This window comes from Alligator sinensis, unplaced genomic scaffold, assembly GCF_000455745.1.
Source record: "Alligator sinensis unplaced genomic scaffold, ASM45574v1 scaffold301_2, whole genome shotgun sequence".
Classification (NCBI taxonomy): Eukaryota; Metazoa; Chordata; order Crocodylia; family Alligatoridae; genus Alligator; species Alligator sinensis.
In genome coordinates this window covers 2,018,764-2,044,535 of record NW_005841874.1, presented here as the reverse complement: position 1 = coordinate 2,044,535, position 25,772 = coordinate 2,018,764, and the positions used below count along the sequence as shown (strand labels likewise).

The 25,772-nt window shown below is 47.0% G+C and overlaps 2 protein-coding genes across 3 annotated transcripts in view; both read right to left on the bottom strand.

Moving 5' to 3' along the window:
- LAMP3 (lysosomal associated membrane protein 3) overlaps positions 1-8,346 on the bottom strand; it is a 28,258-nt gene extending 19,912 nt beyond the window's left edge. For both annotated transcript variants that reach the window (XM_006017134.3, XM_006017133.2), the window contains exon 1: positions 8,225-8,346. In XM_006017134.3, the coding sequence (XP_006017196.1) occupies positions 8,225-8,270 (46 nt within the window). In that variant the 5' untranslated portion in view covers positions 8,271-8,346. The remainder of the gene's footprint in view (positions 1-8,224) is intronic.
- Positions 8,347-13,580: 5,234 nt separating this feature from the next.
- MCF2L2 (MCF.2 cell line derived transforming sequence-like 2) overlaps positions 13,581-25,772 on the bottom strand; it is a 219,630-nt gene continuing 207,438 nt past the window's right edge. The window contains exons 27-30 of the mRNA XM_025195968.1: positions 18,325-18,443; positions 17,041-17,153; positions 16,000-16,103; positions 13,581-15,039 (exon numbers count right to left, since the gene is read on the bottom strand). Of these exons, the coding sequence (XP_025051753.1) occupies positions 14,939-15,039; positions 16,000-16,103; positions 17,041-17,153; positions 18,325-18,443 (437 nt within the window). The 3' untranslated portion in view covers positions 13,581-14,938. The remainder of the gene's footprint in view (positions 15,040-15,999; positions 16,104-17,040; positions 17,154-18,324; positions 18,444-25,772) is intronic.

Here is a 25,772-nt window from a genome sequence, read left to right as displayed (position 1 = left end):
GGGACACCAGATCGAAGGCTTTTTTGAAGTCAAGATATATGACATCAATCTCCTCTCCCTTGTCCAGGTGATAGGTCACCTGGTCGTAGAAGGAAATGAGATTGGTCAAGCAAGACCTACCCGCAACAAACCTGTGCTGGCTATCCCTCGGGATGTTAGTGTCAGCCAGCCCATTAAGGATGGCCTCTTTAATAAACCTTTCTAAGACCTCCTTCGGGATAGAGGTCAGGCTGATGGGCCTATAGTTTGCCGGATCCACTTTCCTCCCTTTCTTGAAGATAGTCACCACGTTGGCCGTCTTCTAGTCTTCGGGCACTTCACCAGAGCACCAGGAGATCTCAAAGATCTGTGCCAGGGGCTGAGCTATGATGCTCGCCAGCTCCTTGAGTACCCTGGGGTGTAAACCGTCAGGGCTGGCTGACTTGAAGGTGTCCAGCCTCTCAAGGTGTTCCTTCATGAGGTCAGCATTGATGGCAGGCAGGGGATCTCCCTCACCCGGACCTCCCTGTCCCGTAGCGGGCATGGGCGTCTCATGGGACTGATGAAAGACCGATGCAAAGTACCCATTTAATAGGTTGGCTTTTTCCTGGACGTCAGTTGTTAGTTTTCCCATCTGATTTAGCAGGGGTCCAGTGTTGCCCTTGCTTTTCCTCTGGCTCCCCACATATCTGAAAAAGGACTTTTTATTGTCCTTGATACTCGAAGCTAGTTGGAGCTCAGTCGCAGCCTTGGCTTTCCTGATTTGCTCCCTGCAGGACCGATTCAGTAGGGTGGTGATAGATTTAATTGAACTCATACCCCAGGTGTTTGCTAAAAAGAGGAAAAAGTCAGTGGGAGGTATGGATGTTCATAATTGCTCAGTGATCTCAGACGCTTTCCTAAGTTGGGGTGGTTACATGATTAGCTGCATTTGGATAGAAAGTTTGGGCAGTAATGAGGGTCATTAACTATCTCCTACTTCTGGGTAACAGGAACACAACTTAGACTGATGTCAGGTAATTAATTTTTGTGGCATGAGATAACCTATGGGGATCATTTTGAAGGGGTCAGAATGAACTTAGTCTAATGACAACTCTTTGTCACAAGCCTCATGTAGGTTTTTGGTGCTTGCAAACAGGTTGTTGGAAGTATTGAGGGGCCTGGATTTACTGTCCCCTTGGCTGCAACTGTTGCTGGCTGCTTTGGGGGGGAAGAAGCCTTGGGGCCTGGGAGCCAAGCCCTCCTGCTGCAGACCGCCGCAGACAGCAGCTGTTGGGGAAAGAGAGATGGGAGGCTGAACTAAATGTTCAAGGCAGCTCCTTCTGGACCTGGCAAGTGCTTGGCCTGGATGTCCCTGATAGCCCAGTGGTAGGTTAATTTAGCATTTGGCAAATGTATTACAATATCCACCTCATTTAGACGGAGAGCATTAGGGAGAAGGGACTGTATCTTCCTCTTAGTTTTACAGTATCCTGGCTGCAGTGTGAAGCCAGCATCAACTCTAGTATATCCATGATGTTCCACGTAACTGTTGACCTGTCCCAAGTACCACAGTCCTCTGTGGGGACGGGGGCTTAAAAAACGTTCCTTAGCTTGAGCATGCACATGCGCTTGTGTAGCTATGTGTGTTGGGGCAGGGAAGCCTTGTTCCAGCTAGCCAAGGACAGTAGAAAGTGTTCACTTCATCCCTATAGCCTGGGACCTCTGTTCAAGACTCATCTCACAAAGTACATGTGGCCAGATCAATTGTGAAACTAATATACAGCCATGTCCTAACCAGTTCTGGGGCCCAGCAGACACAACGTGTAAGCTGGGGTCCCAATTATACTGCCTCTCTGTTCCCAACACACTCCTTTTACTGCTAAACAGGGTGGCGCTGGGCAGAGGATGAGGTGGGAGAGGTTCAGTCCAGTCCCAATATAGCAGGCGAGATTTTTTGTGAGCAACTACACTCTAAGAATGTGTGAAAACACCGGTCCTGGCCACAGGCTCTTTCAAGGGAGAGGGTTGCAAAGAGGCATGGCCAAAGGGGCTATTCTAAACCAGGAAGCACCAGCCCCTAGTTCAGCTCTTTTTAAGGAGAAAAGAGTTCAAATCATGATGTTATATGCCTCTTTGGCTGCAAAAATAAAAACATTCACGAGAAAAAACATTCAAAAGGGGGCAAGTTAGATATTAGGAGGGGATAGGTTAGATGTTAAGAAGAATTTTCTCACTAGGAGGGCAGTCAAATACTGAAACAGGTGACCCAGAGAGGTGGTAGAAGCTCCATCTTGGAGGTTTTTAAGACCTGGCTAGACCAAGCTTTGGCTGGGATGATGTAGTTGGGGCTGGTCCTGCTTGGAGCAGGGGTTTGGACTAGACGTGACCTCCTGAGGTCCCTTCCACCTTCATTTTCTATGATAACAAGTAGAAAAGTGCAGTCTGAAGTGTGTGATGTGGGTCTCGGACAATTTCTTGAAATAAGTCGTCTCCAAGGGGCTATCGGGGGCATCGTAAGGAGAGGATGGGACTGGGGGCTCCGATTCTAGGCTGAATCAGGGGTATCAAGGAAGGTTTGATTCAATGGTGCCAGAATCTAAGAAGCCACTCTCATGAGAATTTTTTGCCCCAAAATGGCAGAGCTTTTGCAACACCTGCTGGTCTTGTGCATTTCTACCATCTGAGGCTACATTCAAATTGGATTCAGAAAACAAGCCCCGGTTGTGCATGAATCTAAATCTAACCAGCAACCAAAACCATAGGCATGGGTATTTCAAGGGCAGGCTGGGCCTTAGAAGACATGTGGGTGAGACATCTACGGATGACACATTTTTCTAAAGAAAAGATGTTTCATCAGAAAAAAAAAATTACATTTTTGCCACAGGAGCACTTATTTCCCAAACTGACTGACCACATCCAAATGTGTCATTTTCTGTGAAGAATTCTCTTACTTTTTTTCTTGATTTGTACGGATACGTGGGTCTGCAAACTGCACTCCAATACCGCAAATAGCAATTGCAGGGAAGAGTGGTAGTGCGGATTGCACATCCTAGATTTATATGTTATGTGAACTTGGCCTGTTTTCATTCCAATCTAATGAAATATGTTTTACTGTAGCTCTCTCAATATAATACAAAAGTAGAATTCAAGGCAATAGAAACGCCACAGGAAGGTAATGTAACTGAACTCCGAGATGACATATGTTTTTATTAGGAGAACCCCAACTATGCCATAATTAAGACCGTATTTTAAATGCATCTTTTCAGCAGAGACTTTCCTTGCCTTTAATTTAGCTCAGCCCGTCCAGCAGGTCCATTATCTCCCTTCCTTCTGGTCAGGCTTTTTATGGTTAGTGAAAGAGTCTCTACAATTGTTTTATTCTGTCACTAACTCTTGTACACTGATGCAGCAGCTCAGCAGGACAGAAAAGAGGAAACTGTAAGCTAAGGCTACGTTTTCCTTTAGGGTTGTGAAACAGCCTTAAATTTAAATGAACTTGGGCTGAGAAGTCATAGCAAGAGCTCGGTACTTCTCTGTTTTGGGTATGTAAATCAGTTTCAGCCACATTTTGAATGGTGTTTTCAATGTATAACTCAAGAAAAAGTAAGAGGATTCTTCATGAGAAATGAAGTATTTCAAGTAGTCGGTTTTGGAAATAAATGCCACTGTTGCAAAAAACATAGTTTTTTTATTAAAGAAAACTTTTAAAATGTCTTCCACCAACCCCACTGAAGTCGCATTATGTGTGTGTCATTTAACAGCTGCCGTTTTGTTCCTTGTCTAGGTATTAGCAAAAATGACTCTGCTGACATAACACCCATGGCCTTTCCCCACCTTCCTGGCAGAACACAGCTGCCCTTCACACACCATCCAGGTGGCCTGGTCCATCTTACCAGAAGGCATTTGCTCGAGTGGGTCTCGCCCCTGCAAACATACACAGATGTTTGCAGGGACAGTTCTGCAGATGTGGTCTCAACGCACTCTCTGGGCCTGTCCTAGCCAAGCCAATGCCCTGGAAGGGGCCATCCATTACAGGGAAGCTGGGTACCTCACTCACCTGCTTCTCTCCTAAGACAAGACCCAGCCTGCCCCTGAGACATCCCTGATTCACGTTTGCTCCCAGGTGTCCTGCAGGAGGAATGCAAAGCTGGCTGACGGAAACCTTAGAGCCCCCATAGAAATCTCTAGCTAGGGTAGCCATCAGAAAGGACAGTCCAGTTGTCCTCTGTCCTCTATTGATACAAAACTGGACGCCTTTATGTCCAGAAAAATAGAGGACATAACGGCATCGGGTTTCGTATCAATAGAGCACAGAGGACAGAGTAGCAGAAAACCGGACTGTCCTCTATGATGGCCACCCCACCTAGAGCCCCCGTAACAGGTAGGATCATGCCTGAGGCTGTAGGACAATGATGACTCAAGCTCCAAGTTTCCTTTCACTCTCCTCAGTCTCATTTTACTAAACAGGATATTTCAAAGCTTTACAGGAATGTTACACTGCTACTTTAGGGACTCCTACTCCCTGTCAGGACCTGTTTCTACTACAGACTGCCTTTCCCATTACCTGAGCTACTCTAGGCCTCCAGTGGTGCTCTAAGTCCTGAGAACAACATTGTTTTCCTGCCATCCCCACACTTCAAGAAGGATGTGGACAGATTGGAGAGCCCAGTGCAGGCAGGGCCAGACACAGGCATGGGCGAACTGGACAGAGGCCCGAAAATGATGAAAATAATAATTAGTATTATCATCATCTCTGGTGAAGGGGGGCCGGATACTAAAAGTTCGCCCGGCACTGCCAGGAGTCTAGGTACGGTGCTGAGTGCAGGGCAACACAAAGGTTTAGGAGCTTGGGAGGCAAGACTTATGATGAAAGGCTGAAAGAGCTAGGGTTATTTAGTCTAGAGAAGAGAAGGCTGAGGGGAGATTTGATAACAGTCTTCAGTTACCTGAAGGGCGATTATAGAGAGGATGGAGATGGGCTTTTCTCTGTGTTGATACAGGACAGGGCTAGCAACAATGCCCTCTGGATGTAGCAGAGGAATGTAGGTTGGCGATTAGGAGGAACTTTCTGGCTATAAGCGTGGTCGAGCATTGGAGCGGGCTACCTAGAGAAAGTGAGGAATCTCCACCCATGGAAATTTTCTAAAGCAGGTTGGACAGACACTGAGTGCAATGGTTTAGTCACAGACAATCCTGCCTTGAGGAGGGGGCCTTGGGAAGATGACCTTGGGAAGTCTCTTCCAGCCCTTGTTTCCTATGATCCTAATCCATTCACATATAATAACATTTCAGAGTGAATTTCAAATCAAAGGATCTACTAAGCTTTCAAAGTTCCCCTTTAGTCATTGTGGTTAGAAATCCCCATTTTCAACACAAGCCTCTCCGGATCCTGACTTGGGTTCAGGGAGTGCTGTTGGGGAAAGAAAATGATCTTTTTTTAAAGTGTGTCCTAGCGGGTTGGCTGTATGTTGAAATGCTCAACTTGTTCCTGGATAAGTTGGATTGATTAATAAATAAAACTGACAAAAAGAAAAGAGATCCCCATTTTCAGACCTCAGTGACCACAGACATGGACACAGATTCTGGCTGAGATGGTCAAAGCCATCGGGGGAATTGAGATGCTCGGTGTCCATGAATTTTAGCAGGAATTGGGCAACACTTGGGTAGCGCTGAGACTGCGCTTCTTGATGACAACACCCCATAGTTGTAGAGATGGCTCCCAGGCCTTGATATGGTCTTATCCAGCCCATCATTGAGGTTCATCGTGTCTCCGTCAGCTTCCATGGGCAGCACGTGACACCCTGCTCCAGTGACAGGGACACTGAGGGAAGCTGGCCCTACAGTAGGGAGCAGGACAGCAGCTCCAGGAGTTTTGGGGCAGGGGATGGTGCAGGGCAGACCTGGGCTGGGGGGTCCGAGGGGCCTTGGGGGTAGTTCATGGTGCAACCTCGGGCAAGTGAACAAGGCAGCACCCCTCGGAGGTGAGACGGGGTGTGTTGACCCCAACCTGGAATGGAGCTGCCCCCAAAGAGCAGCAAGGGGAAGATCTCGCCACCTTGAGGTTGCACTTTTGAGTCAGCCTGTTGGGCAGGAGTTAGGCCAACCCTAACCGTTAACCCGTCCCCTTAGCTCTGCAAGCCTGCACTGTTTCTGAGAAGCTCTCCCCTCGCAGCCTCGTGGGCGTAGGGTGGAGGAGCCCTTCCCTCCTCTGCACAACAGGTTCCCCATCTGTAGCGTGCAGACAATCCAGGTTCCCAGGGGCCATAACACTTGCTCAGCCCTTCAAGAGGCTACGGTAAAAAAAAGTACGTCAGAAGTGCTACCTCTTATTATTATGAATTAAAGCAGTGTTTTCTTAAGAGGCCTCATGACAATATGAGGCTTATTTGCCATCTGATACCTGAGCAAACTGCTATAATCGTCTGGCCCCTGGTTGTCAAGAAACAGAAACGCCCTTTTTCAGAGTAATTGGGGCAATGAGACAGGGTGATAAAGAAAGTGGCCAATATAATTTCTCCCTCTCTCATGCAAATCTCTTCCCCATTGCAGATACATAAAGACCCCAGCTACTTGGTGTGTGCCCTTCCTATGCACTCCCAAGTGGCTGCTTTTATGGGATGGACCTACTGGTAGTCCCTATCAAAAAGTTGATCCCAAGAGGAAGCTTACCTGCAACTCAAATGGGCTTTGGATCAAAGCCATCAGGAAGTACTTCACGTCACAGGGTTTTTTAAGGCCTTGATCTGGTGCCAACAGAAGTGGGGAGTTTCTGGGAATTCAAGGCTTGTATCAGGCCTTAACACTAGCTTTTGTGCCTTTCCAACATATCTCTAATAATAATAATAGGCTTATTCGGTCTGTCCAAAGCACTCTGGTTGTCTTGGCAGCCAATCACAATGCTTACTAAAACAGCCAATCAGACTGCTCCGGGGCCTGCCCGACTCTCCCGTGGTTGCGGGGGGGGGCAGCTGGTGGCAGGCCCTAAGCTGTGGGGGGGTCCCGGTGCTGCCCAGGGTGCACCGCCGCCACGGAGGGAAGTATTTAGTATTTACATATACAGATACACACGCATCCCCCCCCGCAAAGTTAAACATAAGGCATTGATTGACCTTAGGCTTCTTTCTCAGACCTGTCTAACATCTCTCCTATCTAGTCAATCCAATAAAAGAGAGCACTGAGCCCCACCTTGCTTTCCACATTAATTTGGACATTTTTCTCTGTGTGCTTCTGAAAGATGCAGACTGACTTTCTAAAGGAAATAACTAACTGCTCGCATAAAAGCCACCGTGGCTGGCCACAGTTCATTTAAACTTCCCCTGTCTAATTCTAGTTAAACGTTATGACAGCATAAATTCAGAGCTACTGCGGTAGACTTCAGTAGACTGCAGATACACACCGAGACACCAAGTTTGCCTTTATGCACAATCCTCAGGGTGCCGTTTGTAAATCTAGTCCCACCCTTCTCCTGCTCAGTGTAGATCTGTATGTAACGCTGGTCCAGGACTGTCAGGAGGAAGAGGGCGGTTGACTGAATACATATGTGGCTCCTACATATTAAATGCTAAAACTGCACAGAACTACTGTCATGCCAGCAGATTCAGAGCTTTTTGCCATTAGTCACTTATTAAATGGCCTCCCACATTTCCTTACTGGATAACATTTTATATTTGTGTGGCTATTTTGGGATGCCTCCACATTTTGAGGCAGATCCTAGAGCGAGGTACTTCCACTGGCTGCCCTGAAGTGATGCTGATTCACACTAGTGGAAGATCTACCTTTTAAATGTCTACGTGGACTTTCTTAGCTGAAACCCATGTGCTCTCAATAATACTGCACCCTCCCTTTTCTCTAGCTCCCCAGTTCATTATGAAAATCTTCATATCATTCTGCTTTAGCAGTGTGTAGATAAATGACTTCCTATTCACTTCAGGCACTTCACTCTCCTGGTTTATTATTATTTTTTAATCGGTCTCAAGATTTCTTGCGAGCTCTGTTGATTTGCTTGAGGATTCTTTTACTTGCAAGATGAAGTACAAGGGAAAAAATATAGAGTGAAAACTCAGAACAATGCAACACCCGCAGTCATTAAAATACACTCATTTCCTAGCATATTTCTTAGCAATGAGAATATACTAACGGAGTTATTTCTATCAGCAGAATTGCTTTCCATGTACCAATCTGTACAGTTTTCCTAATGCACAAGCTTGCAATGACCTGCAGGTACGTTGCACCGTACACTAGGATTGTAGAAGGTACGACTCACCCCAGGCCAAGGTTAGCTGCACCACCTTGAAAACACGTATGTCCATGGTTGAGGCAGCAAAGATAGTGTCACTGTTCTCTGCAGAGCTGCAAGGAGAGGAAAAAATGGTCTGCACAGAAACCAAGAAGTTTCACCCTGTGCAGCTACCACCAAGTCACATGGACGGCAGGGGGTGGGGCCAATGGCCTCTTTGCACCTTTAAGTGCCCACAGACAAACAGTTGAGGACGGAAAAGAAAGTGAAAATGCAAACAAGGGGCAATGATCCAAGAAGAGAGTTTCATCCCCCCTCGCTCTCTCTGTCCTCACCCCATGAGCTGCAATCTCACTAGCTTAACATTGCCACCGGTGGCTTGCAACTAGCCAATGCCTCTCTTTGAAGGCTGTGGCTTTATCATTTGCCAACTCTCTGCAATGGCCGAGGCAGATGAGAATGTGCGCATTGGTACTCTAGCCCAATGGGTATTTCTGAATTGTTTCTTTAGGGCTAAATTCCTTATTTCCGATCAGCACACTAAGGGGACCTGGTAAAAGGGGCCAGCCCACATGCAGAACACAGGTAGAGCATTTGGGGGTGGCCCAAGCCAAGGAAACAACTAGCAGACACTGCACACGATGGCCGTGCTGCATAACACGCTCAGTCCTACTCCTTGGCCCCAAGGAGATGTGATCAGTTGGCTCAGGCATGGCCATTTGGGTCAAGATCATAGCCATACCCAACAACGTGGATAGACACACGGCCGCCTTTAAAAGTATCCTTAAGATCCACGCTCAACCTGGAGGGCAACCTAGCACAGCAGCTCTGAAAATTAAAGTGTATTAACCCTGGGTTTGTACATGTGGGACTTTACTCCCATCAGGCTTGACATGGACCACGGGCTTGCACCTTGCTATTCAGCGCTTCTGTCTGCACTTGCCTGCGCTCGGTGGAGAGGATGCTTCACACAATGGACACTTGCTTGCTCCAACTGGGTTTCAGAAAAGAGCAAGGCCACAATATATCACCGAGCAGCTCACCCAGTGCGCAGGCTGAACCAAGAAGACAAGAACTGGCATTGACAGCAATACTCCCAACACCAGCATGGCACCACACTGTTTCCAAATCTTTCCCAGACCTTGACCCAAGCAGGTCTAAAAGGATGGGAGCAAACTGTAAAAGCAGAAACACCAAGAAAATTTCCAGGTGTCGAGGGACTTGCTGAAGATCAGTCAGGGGCTCAGAGCGGATGAGACCCCAAGTGTCTTCAGGCGTTTGCTTGCTAAGGAGTTGGCCATCTCGCTCATAGTGACACTAACTTACACGAGCAGCTGCAGCATTCATGACCCGAATCTCTCCTCTTTTACACTGATTCAAATCAGAAATAATTCAAATAGAGTTACGTCTGATTTATATCAGCATAACCCAAGAGGCAAATGAGGCCTTCACTGTGCAACCAGAACATGGGAACTGCATGTATGAATGGCTCAATTCACCACCACTGCGAATCACTCTCAGAATATGACCCCCCTAACTTGTGCTGGGCACTGGGATCACATCGACATATAAATCTTTTGGAGGGATTAGTTTCCATCTGAGCTCTGTATTTCCAAATCGTACTCCGTTGATAAAGAGCTCTGACTCTCTCTAGTGGACAGCAGGCTATATTACACAGCCGATTCACACCATGGGACGTTCTGTCCAATGGGTTTTCCTCGTTTTTGGGGGGAGGCTTTTGTTTTTTTCAAAACATGGTGTGTGTGCATTCTCTCTCGCTCCTTCTCAATATTTATTTGCACTCAGATTTTTAATAATGGCCCATCGTCTTGTCTCCGGGCAGCTGCTCAAAGTTATAACTCCTTTGCTGACAAATATCCACCCATGAAACAGTGCAGAACAAAGCTCAGCTCTTTCCATACAACCGCGTCCTCTGCCCAGCCCTACCTGGAGTCCTCAGACAACCAAAGAATAGGTGGCTGAGCTACACACCATGCCCTAAAGTTGGGACTGAAAAGGAGAGAAATCTAGGACACAGTGAATACATTTGCCTCCATCCCATGACTGAGGGTCTAATAGTGGAGGCACTTCATAGAATCTCAAATGCCAGGCTGAATCTTAGTGGGAAAAGTAGCCTTATAGGCAGACAGGCCTCAAATCATATGGGCTTCATTGTTCATTAATGCCATGACTTGCACTCAACAGAGCCAGGGCTGCAATTACAATCTTTGCACAGACACCTGCATTAAACTCAGTCTTATGCTTAAATAAGTGTCTAACATGAGTCAGGGGGTGTGATTGATGGAGATTCTGTAAAGGGAAAGCGTTATGCTTGCACGGCCAAAAATGCCTTGGCCATAACTGAGGTTAACCTGGACGTCGGCATGGGTTTTTTCAGCTGCAGACAGATCTTTTATATGAACGTGCCTTTTTTTAAGATTCACAGAGAGCTCATGTAATCGGTTGTGTTGCACAGAAATCCCAACCACGAAGTGTTTTGTACTACAGTATTTATAATTTTTATAAAGTCCAAACAAAGTGTGGTTCTACATCATTCAGAACAGCCTATTTACAGAAATTCCAACTTTGCACACTTGTTATAAATTCATACATTCAGCTTTGACTTGGGGGTGGGGGGGGAAGGAGACAGGCGATTCCTCAAGAGAATCCTGTGCTTTGACCTGTCTGATTATCTCTCAATCACAATATACAAATACATCGTCGTCGTCATCAACACCATGGAAATATGCAAGAATGACAAACTGTACCAATTCTCAGCATACGAGAAGAACTCTTAGCAGCTATTTCAGCTTCAGCTGCTGCAGAAAAATGCAACAATTTGGCTTTTTTTAAGTACTGGATCGTCTAATAACAAGCCAGTCCTCAAGCATTATGTAAGGGAAGCACTTGACCTTCCTGAAACCCAATCCTGTTTGAGATCTCTGAGCACTTAAAAAAAAGGCTGGCTGTCAAAATGGCTTTTAATCACTTAAGGAACAGGAACACAAAACCACATAAATCTTTGTTCAGTCTGGCAAGGAAAGCCAATGATAGGACTTAGTTGGGCGACAATTGTTTATAATTGTGTCTAGACATGATGGCCCTGATTCTCCACTCTCTGCTTAATGGGGTGAGACCCTAAAAGCAGTGGAGGATCAAACATGCCAATTATTATGGCTCAGACCGGGCCTTACCCCTTGTTTATGCTATAGCTGAAAGCTTTTGGCAGCCACTACTCTTAAACACCTCTTTAGCTACCATGTCTTCTCCATGCAGTGTAGACAGGGATATCTTTCTGGGATTCACATCGTGATGTGGGAAGAGAAGAGAAGACAATGAACTTGTGGGAAAAGCTGCTTCCAACACGGCTGTTCCCTAATGCATGCGCCTTGCTGAATCTTAACTCTGCTCCTAAATCATCCTCTAGACTTTGGACGGGGTATCCGTCATGTTATTAAGTCCTGGTTGGCCACAAAGAACCACATCAATTAAAAGATTGTCTTGGCGGCCAAACAAGCAAAATGGACGGTCACTGAACCCTGGACTATCATGTTAGCAAAGCCAAAATACAATCTTTCTCTATCTACTCGTTTAGAATTGTCCTCAGTTTTATTTTTGATTCCTCAAGAAATCAAAGTCTTTGGATTTTATCAGTAAATGCGGTAGTATGAGACTTTCTCCATCATAAAAATAACATGACATATAAACCTTGGTCAACACGACAAACCTTGAAATATTGTTGACAGAGAAAAAAAAAAACCCTGCAAAAATTGTTAAATAAAAAGGTGGTGGGGAAAAGTAGTTACAATCCACACTGTAATTTTGTGGCTGCTGTCTTTGTGGTCTGGAGGGAAGGAGCCTGCTCTGCCCCACCATCCCAGTGTATCCAGGTAATAGGCAACTGGTAACATACTGGGAGTGCCAAGGTGCGTGTGGGATGTAGGCAGTGATGGCAGCCTGCTGCTTCACTGCCCCAAGAAGGAATGGGCTTCTTGATGGGTTGCCTGGCAGAGATCGCCCAACTGAGGGGCACAGGCGAGTGGAAACAGCAGTGTCATTCCCACATTTGACACACGCAGAAGCAGAGGTCCTCAGGAGGGAAGAGACTTACCTCTGATCGCACTGCAAATGGCAGAGGCTGAGATAGAGCTGACATAAGCAGACAAAGCCTTGGCTGGGATGATGTAGCTGGGGCTGGTCCTGCTTTGAGCAGGGGGTCGGACTAGCTGTGACCTCCTGGGGTCCCTCCAACTTGAATTTTCTGTGACTCCTGACTTCCCACCTGCGTCACCAGCAGACAGACTGATGTTTTACCAATGATGGTTTGGATCTTACCTGTTCCTCTAGGGAGAATCCAAAGTGCGATTTTTGGCTTTCGTATAACAATAATACAACAATGACACCCTTTGTTTTGGCAAGTTCACGTGCACAGAGGAAACCCCTCTGTGCACACCGCTGTGCAGTACAACCTCTCCAGCCCCACACGGCACGTTCAGGGGGTGGCAGGGGTGAGGAGAGGCCCCGTGACCAGACAGTGTCCCCGTCGCTGAAGTAACAAGGAAACCGAAGTGAAGTTATTCTGTGGGGATGAGTGGGAATGATTTCACTGCACAAACCTGTAACTGTATTTGGGGACCAAAGGGACTCAGCCTCTGCCTTCAAGCTGCTCATGTGATTCTAGGGCACGGGTGCCAAACATACGGCCCGCAGGCCGGATCTGTACGACTTGGCCCGTGGGTCACTGCCTCCAGCCCCACACGTTGCATGTGGCACAGAGGGCCAGCCGGTGCCCGCCAGACCCAGAACCAGTGTCTAGGGTTGGGCTAACCCCACGCACTGTATGCAGCATGTGCTGGCCCTAGGACTTGCTGCGCACACAAGTGCTGCCCATGCAACGCAAGCTAAACCCAGCGCTACGCACAGCACAGGGGGGCTGGGGCACAGGCGCCCCAGACCAGCCCTCCCAGTGCCATTGCAGCACTGGGTCCAGCCCGGGTGCTGCAGACATGCCCCATGCCATGGTACGTGCTGTGTGCGGTGCGTGGGCCGGACCCAGCACTGTGACTGCTCCATGGAGGGTCGGTCCCAGTCCGGCCCACAGACCAGCCCGGGGATGCCCATCATCTGGCTTATACGGCACATGAGTTCGACACCCCTGCTCTAGGGGATTTAGCAGGACTTTTGTATGTTCCTGAGGGCAGTTTTTGGCCCCAACTACCCTGGAAAGGTAAATGAAATCTATTACCAGCACTAAATAAGCCCACACTGTATCTCAGTGCAACAGTGGTGACTTCAAAAGCATGATTATTTCATGCTATTATTCTGCCTAATGGTGCAATTCATAGAGTGTTCCTGGTTTAGCCTTTTTTCCATTTTTGTCTATTATTTACTTGAAGCATCATTAGTCATGGGGAGGGGGAAAAAACAGTCTCCGGTGGGGAAAACCAATCCCTGACTTTTGAGCTCTCCAGGGTCATTTCTTCCAGACTGGTCTTTTCCTCTATGCACAGTCCTAGATCAATATTTAGTTTTGCAACACGTAAGGGACTAGCAGCTTTGTGGGCTTGAAAACTCCGGTTTAGCATCAAAATACCTCCATGCACATGCCTTCAGACTTGCTCTGAATGAGCTAATGGCTTGTACAGGAATTACTAACATTTGTAAAAGGTCGACATTCATCCTAATGTGACCGAGATTTGGTACAGTCCTTAATAAAAATGTCCTGGAAAGAAGCAATTAACAATAACACTTTATCCACTCATCAGTGTTTCTAACACTCACCAGCCTATTAGCAAATGCTTAAGTATATTTGGATGCGATATGGGAATGAACTGTACCTACTCCATAGCCCAGCACACAATGGAAGTGCAAGCATGCAGTGTACTCAAATGGGTAACTTTAAATGCCGCTCTATGAAATTATCAGCACCAAATGCAGAGGGATGTGATCCAGCAACCATGGTAGAGGGAAGGAATCTGTTTATACTGTAAGAAGAGCTCAGCCGGTCCTTCGGCACAGTCATCATCACATGTCTTTGTTCGCCACTTAACCTTGAAACTCCATCTCTTGGCCAGAAGTTGCCAACCTGCGTCATCCACAGATCCTGTAAACAGAAGATCGTTCACCGCACCACTGTCAAAGCAGTCACGCCATGGCAGGGCTCAGCTTCGCTGATAGTCTTGAGTTGGCATGAGTTTTTCCATCACCACTTCCCTGCAAATGTTAGGTTCTTGCTCCTGATGATCCATTAGGAATGACTGGATATATTCATGGTCTATCTTCTGGAATGAGGGGTGTCAGGGAAAGGCACAGCAGCAGAGCCAGACAAATGGAAAAATGCCAGGCGATTCCCCAGTGGAGCAGGAACTGGTGACCACAGATCCATCCCTTGGAAAGAACCCAAGCAAGGTTGCCAAAAGGTGGGTGCATAGTAGCTTTTCATTCTGCTGTCGACCTAATTTAGGCCACATCCTCTCGAACAGTTTGCTAACCAATGCGAGAAGCATTTATCAATTCCTGTTTAATACTGAAGATGGTTCTGATGCGCTTTTTTTTAATGTCTAGTGCTTCTTCAAGTCTTTCAGCTTGTCAGCTGGACCCAGCAGTTCTCCTCTGTTCATGCCGATGAAGATGGAAGAAACTCTGAAGCTCAGAGCTGGTGAGAAAGGCAACTTGGTCCAGCATCCACCCCTAACCAACAAACAAGAGCCTGGAGTCCTGAGGAGGTCACAGCCCCGTGACTCAACTTCCAGCCCTCTGCTCTGCTGTTAAGCTCCTGGCCACCTCACTTTCCTTCATGGCCGATTCTGCGGCGGTCGTGTTGCAGGCATCGTTGTACGCTTCTGAAAAACGAATGCACGGAGGGTGTCGTTATCTTGAAACCTCAAGGGCTTTTATGCTACAATTTTGAGGTTTGATAGTAGTATCCCAAAGCGCCCAGCAGTAAAATTTAAAAAAAATGCCTAATCTCCACTCCCACGCCATATGTTAATCACTAGTCAGGATGGAGGGGTCCCTCAGCCAACTGTCAATGGGATCAACATCAAAGTACTGATCCAGATGAAGCACAGATCTGCTGGCAGGCCACAGTGACTGCCATATTTTTCTTAAGCTGCAGCAAGGAATTTCTGTATATTTTCAAAAGGGCTTTTTAAACCCTGGTAAATCCTCAAAAACAAAAAACAAAGTTTTGTCAAACTCCCCCACCTCCAAATTAAAAAACAGCACCTCTCTCTTCTAGATGGATCATCCCAAGCTTCTCTCTTTCCACAATGAGTCACACCTGTGTCAATGGGTTTGGCTCATTCATTTTAAAGAGGGGTCCAATCTGTAATCACCTTGATCCGCAGAGGGGTTTAGATTCAACTCTCCAAACCTAACCACTCCCTTAAGATTTGGGGCCAGAATTAAAGCTGGGGGAAAAAAAAACTGGTTTGACTTCTGGTTTAAGTGAAATCTCATAAGATCAGCATGTCGCCAAGGACTTCAACCCAAGATGGTGGAAACAATTGTGCAAGTGCCTGACCTGCAATTGTGCGAGTGCCTGATCTGCAACAGTAGCTCACAAGACGTTGCCGTCCTCAAATTCAAGTCTGAACCACAGACCAGTGACTATGGGACTGAACCCCGATGCCCATGGAGGTCCTGATCTGGATTCAACAGCTACATCTAGTGAGGCCGCTGAACTGAATGCGTATCTGAAGTGTGTTTGTTTTAGCAGGCACCAACGTATGCTTTCTAAAGCAAAAATAAAAAGAAAGTCCAGGAGCTTTCCCGATGTGGGCAGACACTACCTTTATTACCTGCATTGCTGTTCCTAAGCAAGTTGTTACTATGCCCGTCTGCTGGCTGTAACACACTGGAAGGAACCCAGTCGCTTTTCTCAGACACCAGCTTCTTGACTAGCCTGAAATGCAGAGAGAACAGGTCAGTGCATTTCCCATCCACCTCCTTTGCACTGGCCCATTTTTCATGGAAACGCACAGGACAGGGCTAGAAATTAGGCCTGTGCGAGCAGGCAGCTATTCGATCCAGCTTCGGATCCGCCCGCTTCGGATGGCAGTGATCCGATCCGGAGATCCGGACTGGGTTCCCGCTTTGATCCGGCTTCTCGCAGATCCGGCCATAGGGCATATGGGGGATCAATGAAATATCTATAACTCTGTTGTTTTCTGTCTTATTTGGATGAAACTTGCAGGGGTGGTAGCCTCTGCTGAGAGCATGAAGCCTGCCAGGATTCAAGGAGGGGCCACCATCCCTGCAGCTGTCACCTCGCTGCGCCTGAACACACGCAGTGTCACCCATGGCACTAGTTTTGCCTGTCAGCAGCTCGAGGTGCAGTTCCCCCCAAGCCCCTGCACCAATCTCCTTGAAACTTGGCAGGCTTCGTGGCCTCACCAGGGGCTACCACCCCTCCATGTTTCATCCAAACCAGACAAAAAAACAACAAAGTTACAGATATTTCAATTGTTCCCCATTATAACCTATGGCCGGACCTCCGAAGCGGCTCCGAAGCGGCTCCGAAGCTCCGAACTGCTTCAGAAAGCCTAACGAAGCCAGCGCTTCGATCTGGACATACGGCTTCAGACACTGAAGCGTGCGAAACTTCTCTGGATCCAAAGCACGGTCGGAAACCTGGCACAGCCCTACTAGAAACCCAGCTATGGTCAGGCTGTAAAGGGAGAAATGTTGCTGGAGTGGTGCAAAGCCCACCTGAGCGCTCCCCCAGCCCCAGCACGGCTCTGTAAGTCGCCAGGGGTCCATTGCAGGCTCTGGAGGGTGTGATCACGACACGGCGCCTCTCGAGGAGCTGCCCTATCAGCTCAGCTCTCTGCGGTACTTACCATTGTCCGTTTTCTCCCTCCTGTACAAACTGCACTAAATCTCCATCCTCTAGAGCAAGAGACTCTGGAAAACAGGTTTCAAAGCTGCCTTCTACCCGAAAGAGGTTGGACACCTGTAATGAATGAAACAGTGCACCAGACATGCCGTTACCATGAAGGAAGGAGACACTGGGCAGAGGAACTTTCTGGGCAAAGGACTACATTAGGCATTGAGAAATGTCCTCTACAAGGCTTGCTATTACTTCCTATTCTTGTTTTGGCCAGTGCCAAAGGCTAGTCACGTGCAGATGTCTATGGGCAAGTCAGGCCTCTGGAAAGAAGAGATCAGCCACCACTCTGGGCTTGTGCTTCCCGTCCGAGTGGTCCCGTGCGCTCGAACTGACTTATTTTCTCATGTAAAGTTTCCAGACACTGCAGATGTGACCAGATGCTGCTTAACGATCCAAAATGAAGTCATTCAGCTGTGCTGTCGTTAAAAAGCATCTCTCTCCATCCCTGGGCTTGAATCCTTTCCTGGTAATGATGGTGTAAATCAGGAGAAAGTCTCATTGATGGGCCAGCACAAAACCTGGCATAAGCAAGTATGGAAACATGACCCCAGCCCCTTTGCTTACAGGGTTTTAGAGCGGGGCAAAGAACACGCGCTACTCAATGAAACGGGAAGTGTCTGAAACGGGGGTGGCAGATTAAAGGCGCAGTTGTGTTCAGATCATGGAGCTGACTGCTTTCTTTGAAGAAAAGGAAAATAAAAAATGTTGGTTTTTAGATGCTTCTGACTTCTGGGAATTTAGAAATGGCTGAAGAGGACGAGAAAGGGGGCTAGGCTGATTTCTTTCTGCTTCTATATCTTCATAAGTGACACGAGGGAGGCTTTCATTGATCCCGGTCATCAGAATAACCTAACGAAGAAGTCAGCGCACCCAAGAGCAATGTCCAGGCAGGTGAGTTTGTTCACACAGCTCTGGTAGCTCCGAGGCCGTGAGATGCTGCTACAAGTCAGCAGCACACTCGGGACAGCACTGTGCATTATATACCCATGGACAGTGGTGGCAGAGTTCTCTCTAGAGATGGCCTCAACTATCCATCATGAATCTAAACCTCCCATAACTTCAAGGGAACTTGGACACCGCTCCAATTTTGACTTCTGTCATTGACCTAGAACCAAATCAAATCTCCAAACCAAAACACCCCTGAATTTGGGGAAAACACGGATCCAAACTCGGCCCTGACATTATATTAGGAAGCAAGGAGAAAGGTGCAGTGTATGTTGTGAAAAGGAATTACATTGTTAGCGTTGGTCTCTTCATCCATGTCAGAAGAGTTAGAGAGCTCATCAGTGCTGGAGGGGATAGCTTCAAAATCCTCGAATGTGTCTAGTGATGGCATCTGTCTGCTGGGCCAACCTGGGGGAAGAACATCAAACAACAAGCTTTGACCACTTTCCACGAGGAATTAGAGAAGTCAAACATATTCAGACACTTCCCTCCCCCACTCCCCTGCACTGTATCTTTTTCCAGCACTATTTCAAAATTCACTTCGGTGACTACAGAGCAGAAGGGACAAGGCGTATTTCAGCAGAAAGAGTTATAACAAATGATGACTTAGTGGAGGGGACTAGCTGGAGCCTGTTCAGAAAGGCAAGTTCAATGCGTGCGTTTTCCAGCTTTCAGGTCACATCAGGGTATACATCTCTAGTTCCCAAGTCCAAAAGCTGTTGAAGTGCAGTCCTCTCCAGCCCGCTTCCAGGTGACCTTATGCACAAACTGCTTCAAAAAATTGGTAACCGCCTAAAGCAGAATTAGTTGGCAAAGAGGAAAAAGAAGAATCAGAGTGAAAGGAGGCACAGGTCTTTGGGTGTAAACACAGCGCCTAGACAAACACAGCTGAGGGTGCAAGAAGAGAAGGACTGACTGCCGTTCCCCGAGAGCGCTCCTTTGCCGGGTCAGTAGAGCTGGCTCATGGTAGATAGAAGGCAAGATCAACAGGTTGGCTCCTCTTGTTGCTCCTCTTGTATAGCAGCAAATATACTGTCACATCATGATAGCAATACAGAAATATATAGTTAGAACTCTGCACCCACGCAGGATTGCACCGCCGTCGGCCCCAGCCTCGGTGAGAACCGGACCCAGAGGGTAGGTTTACATGGCACAGACAAGCCAAATTAATTAGCCTGAGTGCAGCGTCACGTGAATGTGGCCACGATGCTTCCAGTTCAGGAGCAAGTCCGTGACAAGATAGCTTGAGTATCACCACTGTGCACCATGCAGGTCCAGCCAGGCCTCCTGCTCTGAAAAAGCAGCCGACTAACTCTCTGTGAGCATTAGCAGCGTGGATGACATGACACAGCTGAGTGATGTTAATGCCTTCCCGTTCCTGCTTAAGATACTGATGCCTTCTAGTGCCATATGCAAGATATTCAATTGGGGAAGTGTGCGGTCACGTGGAACGCATGGGCATTTTTCTTTCATTAACCAAGTAGTTAATGAAGTGACCAAGAAATTACCTCCCAAGTAACTTGCTGCAGGGCAAAGGGAGATGCATCTCAGACCAAAGAAGGATGTGCAGTGCGTCTCGATACAGATGGCCAAAGTTCAGCCTTCCCTTCATAAAACTGACCGTAATGAGAGCACTCCTTTGGACAGAACTGACCCTATCCCTCAGCCTGTGTCCCAACCTTGCTCCCAAACTGAATGCAACTTTCTGGGGATTCAAAGAATTTGTCTCACTGCTTTTCATCCACCTGCATCTGTGGAAACAGAAACAGGGAGCTGCCGCTGTTTGGGTGAGGTTGGGTGCTCTCAACCTGCCCAAAGCAAGAAATACACTAGGGGCTAAATGAGATAGGCAGGTTCCAGATCATGCATGAGACCGTCATAGGACCATGTTAATTCATATTTGTGGAAGTCCTCCAGAATTCCTCCCTGGTACATGCCAGCCTGGCAAATCTTCTACTTTTGGAGACAGCACCATGTACTTCCTGTTCCTTACGTGGAGCCGGGAGATAGCATCTACCTGCTTCTTCCGCACGGGCGAGGACAATAGATCGAAAGCAGGGATAATATCCCTTGGGAAGACTCTGGCCATGGCACAAATGGATGTGAGATATCTATTGAATATGTTCATTTGAATCCAAGCTCACTTTTTGTTTCGTTGAATCTACTGAAGGCAATTAATGCATAGTTTTCCTTCCATGCTGGAAAGCATGGCAGTGCTCTTGCCCATGCTTGTGGTTGGAGACCTTTTATTGCTGAATGTCACTGGACAAATACCAGTGGGCAGATCGAAGCTCCTTGCATCTACTCCCTTTACGTACCTGGGCTAGATCAGGGGTGGGCAAAATGTGGCCCACGGGCCGGATGCAGCCCACCAGGCCATTCCATCTGGGCCATGGGGCCTCCCCAAAACTTAGAAAATTAATATTTATCAGCCCCTGGCTGCCTGTCGTGCGGCCCTCGATGGCTTGCCAAAACTCAGTAAGCAGCCCTCCACCCAAAATAATTGCCCACCCCTGGGCTAGATAGATACCGGCCTCATCTGGGCAGATGAAAAGCAGTGCAGGTAGCTCAGAAGTGGAGCTGAACTTTCGTTTGCAGCTGGTGAGTCACTGCTGCCACCAGGCACAAGCCAGCAGCATGACAGCCATAAGGCACAAAGCCAGATCCGTGGTCACACAGAAGGGTTACATACCACCTCGCAGTGCGTGCCCCTTTCTCAGCAAAAGCTGGTTTGGACCGATGGAAAATCAGCATTACACAGATGTTTTAAAGAGGGGCTGGTTAATCTGGTGCTGTTCAGGAAGATGCAGCAGACTGAGGGCCTTATGTATATGGGAAAAGATTTCTAGTTTGACTGATGTCGTTAGACAGGTATAGTCACACCAGCATAACACACACATCCGTGCACTGTGCGGATGCTGTTGTTCCAGTATAACCGTGGCTTATTTGGATTGAGTTTACGCTCCTTCCCTGGTGACATAACCAAAACCAGAAGAAGCCGCTCGTACGTTGGAACAAAGGTACCAGGTGATGAGCTTCACAAAGGCTAAACACAGAGGTCACATCTAAGGGAGCTCTGATTGATCCAAGTCAAAACCTGGGACAAAAGCAGCACGGCACAGCCACCTCCACACATCACTTCTCCCTTGAAAGAACAGCAATTTACAGGAATGAACCACAATTGTGCCAGGAAATGTGAGATAATACTGAACATCTCACATAATTCACAGGTAATTCAAGTGTGACAATGAATTTGTACCACTGTAAGATCTCAGGACATACAACTTTCTCCTGGGAGAAATGCAAAGTCTGTTTAAAATAGACGTTGTGATATAAAATAGAGTCACTGGTTTTAAGAATAAATGGGGACCATCGTAACTGCCTATACCAGTGATTCCCAATCAGGGTGCCAAGGCATCCTGGGGTGCCTTGAATTCCTCTCCCGGGTGCTGTGGGGTGTCGCTCAATGTTAGCACTGTTAGGTGTGCAAATTTGGTCCCAAGCTCAACCCAGAGATTTCAACTAGGAGTCCACAGTGTTGAAAACATCCTGACCCATTGTGGTCTTTCTGAGTTCTTTGCAACACAAGAATTGCTTCAGTATTTTTCTGTAGTCAAAAAGGAGCGAAAGCGAAGAGCTGGCATTTTCTGCGGGGTGGCTTGAGTCTAGTAAGGTTGAGAACCGCCGATCTCAACCGACCTTCTGCATCACACAAACCAGAGGGCTTCCTCGAACCGATCCCAGCTTCGAGTTCAATGGCCGCACTTGAAGCACAACTTTTAGAATTGCCCTCCGTGCTAAAAATGAGCGCCTTGCTTCTAGCCTTATTTTGTCTGGGTTCGACTTCCAGAGATTGGGCTCCGTCAACCTTTGACTACCAGAATGAGAAGCCTTCTGCTCACCGTACAGAGACCGTGACCGAGTCGTCCCCACAACCTCCTCTGTGGTAAACTAACCAGATTGAGTTTCTTCAGTCACTACAGGGCATGATTTCCAATCCTTTAATCATTCTTGTGGCTCTTTTGTTCAATTTTTCAACTTCCTTCTCCATTGCAACTTCCTTCTCCATTCCTTCAAACGTGATACTGTATCCCAGACATGTCAAACCCAGAGCTATTATAACCTCTACACCTATTCAAACATCTCCTGTTTATACCTCCACAGATTGCATATCCCTTATTAACATCATACCAGTATCAGTCTATCAGTTTGAATTCACACTTTTGGCTATACAAGAAAATAAATAACTTGTTCACATAGACAAGGCCTTAGTAATCTTGTGTCATTATTATTCACTGGCAGGGCTCAAGCTACTTAGAGGAATAATTTAAGACCTCCCAGCAAGCAATACATTTAAAAAAAATAGCTCTACCCTCTTCCTTTGTAGTTTTTATCACGTCAATCAGATTTTAGAGATGGCACATCTAATAAGTTCACGCACACAAAAGACAGGTTGTAAAACAGAGGCCAAATTCTGATTGCACCAGAGTTAATCCAAAGCCGCTATTTTGAACTGGCTCTGATCTACCTCAAATCAGTACCAGGTCCATTATTTCTCGACTCTGAAGTTACTTGGGCTTGGGATTTCATTCCTTCCAAAGGAAATTGTGGCTCACTTAGAGAAAGAAAAATGGAGGCTAACGAGAACTTAATTTAAGGTCAGGAGAGTTTAACAGAGTCACATATATCCACTGATTTACATGATAGTGATGTGCTTTGAGCATTTAAATATGTTAATTCTGGTTACCTGTCTGTGAAGCAGATCTAGGTACTGGCCTTGTGGTGGAACTGGTATTACCTTTAGTCTGGGCCAATATGGTGTTCTCAAAAGCATCTGTGATAGGAAGTAGAATTGTGTCTCTTACTTGGATTCTTTTAAGAAGGGGGGAAAAAAAAACCAAGCACAGAAACGCCACCATGCACATTACATTAGCACCGACACACGCGTGTTTGGTCACTTTAACAGACAAAAGGACTGTGGTTCCAACTGTTTGGGAAAAAAAAATCATTCGGGGAAACACTTAACCAACACGAGCACTGGGGAAATCACATCCACAGTCCACTAAGAGATAAAAACAAGCTGTTTGAGATGTGCAGCGAGCAAACCAAGCAAACCGAAGAGGATCATGGGTGACACATGGGGCCTAAAAACAATTGCTGAATGAATGGTATAGCCTTCTGTCCCTCCTCAGCATCCTTCATAAATGCCCTTGAAGCATTTAAAGTAGTCCTCAAGCTTGTAATGTTCAGTTCTGGTATCTTCCATGCTCCTCCACATGGTCTCAAGATGATTCAATGAAACGCCTACATAATTCCTCCTAGCCGGGTACGAACCAAGTCATTTCTGATCAATGCAATTTTTGCCGGGGAAGTTTTGGGGTGGTTTTAGAAGCAAAGTGTGTTTCTGAACCAGATGATTTGCACCAAATGTGGAGTTTTGGCAGCAGCAGCATCTGCCAGCCAAGATGTGACAACGGCCATGGCTCGTCCATGCCGAAAGATGCTCGGTATGGCCGGGCGGCTTCCCCAGCAGAGTTAGGGGCTGAGGTTGCTGTGGAGGGAGAAACTGCAAAGTCTCCTTTGCATTTGGACTCTAATCCCTGCTCCTTGCTTCTGACTTTAGGATGGTCTTTTCCATCCTCCACAGGCCAAATTCCTTCTCTGCCAGGACTGGCCTGAGTATCACGTGAACTAGCAATTCACCCTTTTCAGCCCAGATGCTTGCAGGGCAGCACGGGTGTCCAAGCTGACTTCTCCCTGTGCTTACCTGAAGAAGGAGCACGTTCTGCCACAGCTAGCCATTAGGAGGGGCTACTGTGCTGTGTAAGCAGGTGCTGTTCCAAGTATAGACAGCAATTAACTGAGCATTCCCTGAATTCACTTTTTAGTGCCATTTGCTATTTCAGATCCACGTCTAACCAATGCAAGAATCTGCAGCAAGTACCAATCTTAAGTACTGCGTGAACGAAAGGAGGCATTGCATTTTTAATGGGCAAAAGGCTTGGGTCTACTTTCTGCTGCATTCACCCGGCGCAGTGGAGGGTGGGTTGGGGTGACCCAGCTGCAGTTAACAGATCACAAGCAGCCCCTGGGGCTCTGTGACTGCTCCCCACCTTTCATGTGAAGGAGCCACTGAGCAAGAAGGGAGGCAGCAAACAGAAGGAGGCGGCATGCCCCCTACTACTGCCAATCAGGTCCACTGCAAACATGGGTTTTCAGTTGGGCACACTTTGTACAATCCTGCCGTTAATCTCCCTACTCTGAGAAAAAGATGAGCTGAGGAAGTACCAGAGCTGTAAAGGTGGGATCCAGAATCTGCTTTTGAACCAGAGACTGGAGGAGGTTGGGATCTATCCAGAACTGGATCTGGAGCCTGACATTACAATTCACCCCCTTCCCAAAGGTCCTAGCTAGGAACTGAAGCCTTACCTCGGGCTGATCCCTAAATAAAACCCCACAAACACAGCACGAGCACAGAGAACAGGCAATGAGGTGACAGACATGGGTTTACAACAAGCACACATGAAACGCTAAATGCGGAGCTCCTCGTGGGTTTTAATGAGAGTGAAGAGATGGGCAGTCCACAAATGACACCAAAGGTGCATGGGGAAGAACTCCATGCATGACACCAATACTTGTACCTTCAAACCCCAGGGGAGTTGGATCACTCTTTATTTCATGCCTCTTGACTTTAACTGCAGGACCAAGGGGACCTGTGTGAAGTTCACAGATGCACAAGACTGTCAATAGAGTTCATGGTGAAACTTGTTTGCAAACGTCTTGGTCATAAGAAACACAATCTGGAATTCATGAAGTCGTTCTGTGTAAAGGGCTCGGGGTAATGCACGACACTAAACAATTAAAACCCCCCCACCAATCCATTTTCCATAAAAAGGGCAGAAAGACAGGTTTGTGACATGCATCAATAAAACAACCCCCCTGTTGCAACTTTGAACGGTTGCAGTAGTAAATAAGACCTAGAGAGTGTGTCTGGTTCCAACAGGCACGTTCACAGATGTCCCACCTTCGCTTCTCCACCAGGTGGCCCTCGCAAATGCAGCTGCCGCGGGTTAGACTCGGCTCTAAAAACAATTTCAGCACTGCTGGGTCTAGGATCAGAAGCGCAGGTGGTGCCTTTGATTTCTGGATGGTAGGTACCCCTTGCAAATGGATTTTTTGCTAATTATCCTGGGTCCTGGCTTCATGCGCCCAAGAGAAAGTACTGTACTTATCTATTAGCAGTGAAGATAAGGGAGCAGTGGCCCTTGAATGAGATGTAGAGATAAAAATACCTTGACTGGAACTTTATTTCAATACAGGGCAAAGGTTCTGCTTTGGAACATGTCACATTTCCTTAAAGGAATTACAATGAATAAACTATGCATTAAAAATCGTTGAGGGCCCATTTCATTTCTCCTCCAGCTGAGAAACCAACATCTTCCCTTGGATGGAGGCTAGCTATGACTTTAGGGGTGTAGGTTGTAGCCGTGTTGGTCTAAGGACATTGGCAGACAAGGTTCTTTGGGTGAATCTGATATCTTTTATTAGACCAATTTAAATAGTTGGAAAACAATTATTAAGCGAGTTTTCGGGTTCAAAAACCCTTCGTCAGGCTAAGGAAGATTCGGCAGTTGGTGTGTGCTCTTCCTGGATGGAATGACTTTTGAAGTCAAAACTTTGCCAAAACTAGATCATTCATTGCAACTCGCTCACCATTTCCTCCAGTAAATTAATCTA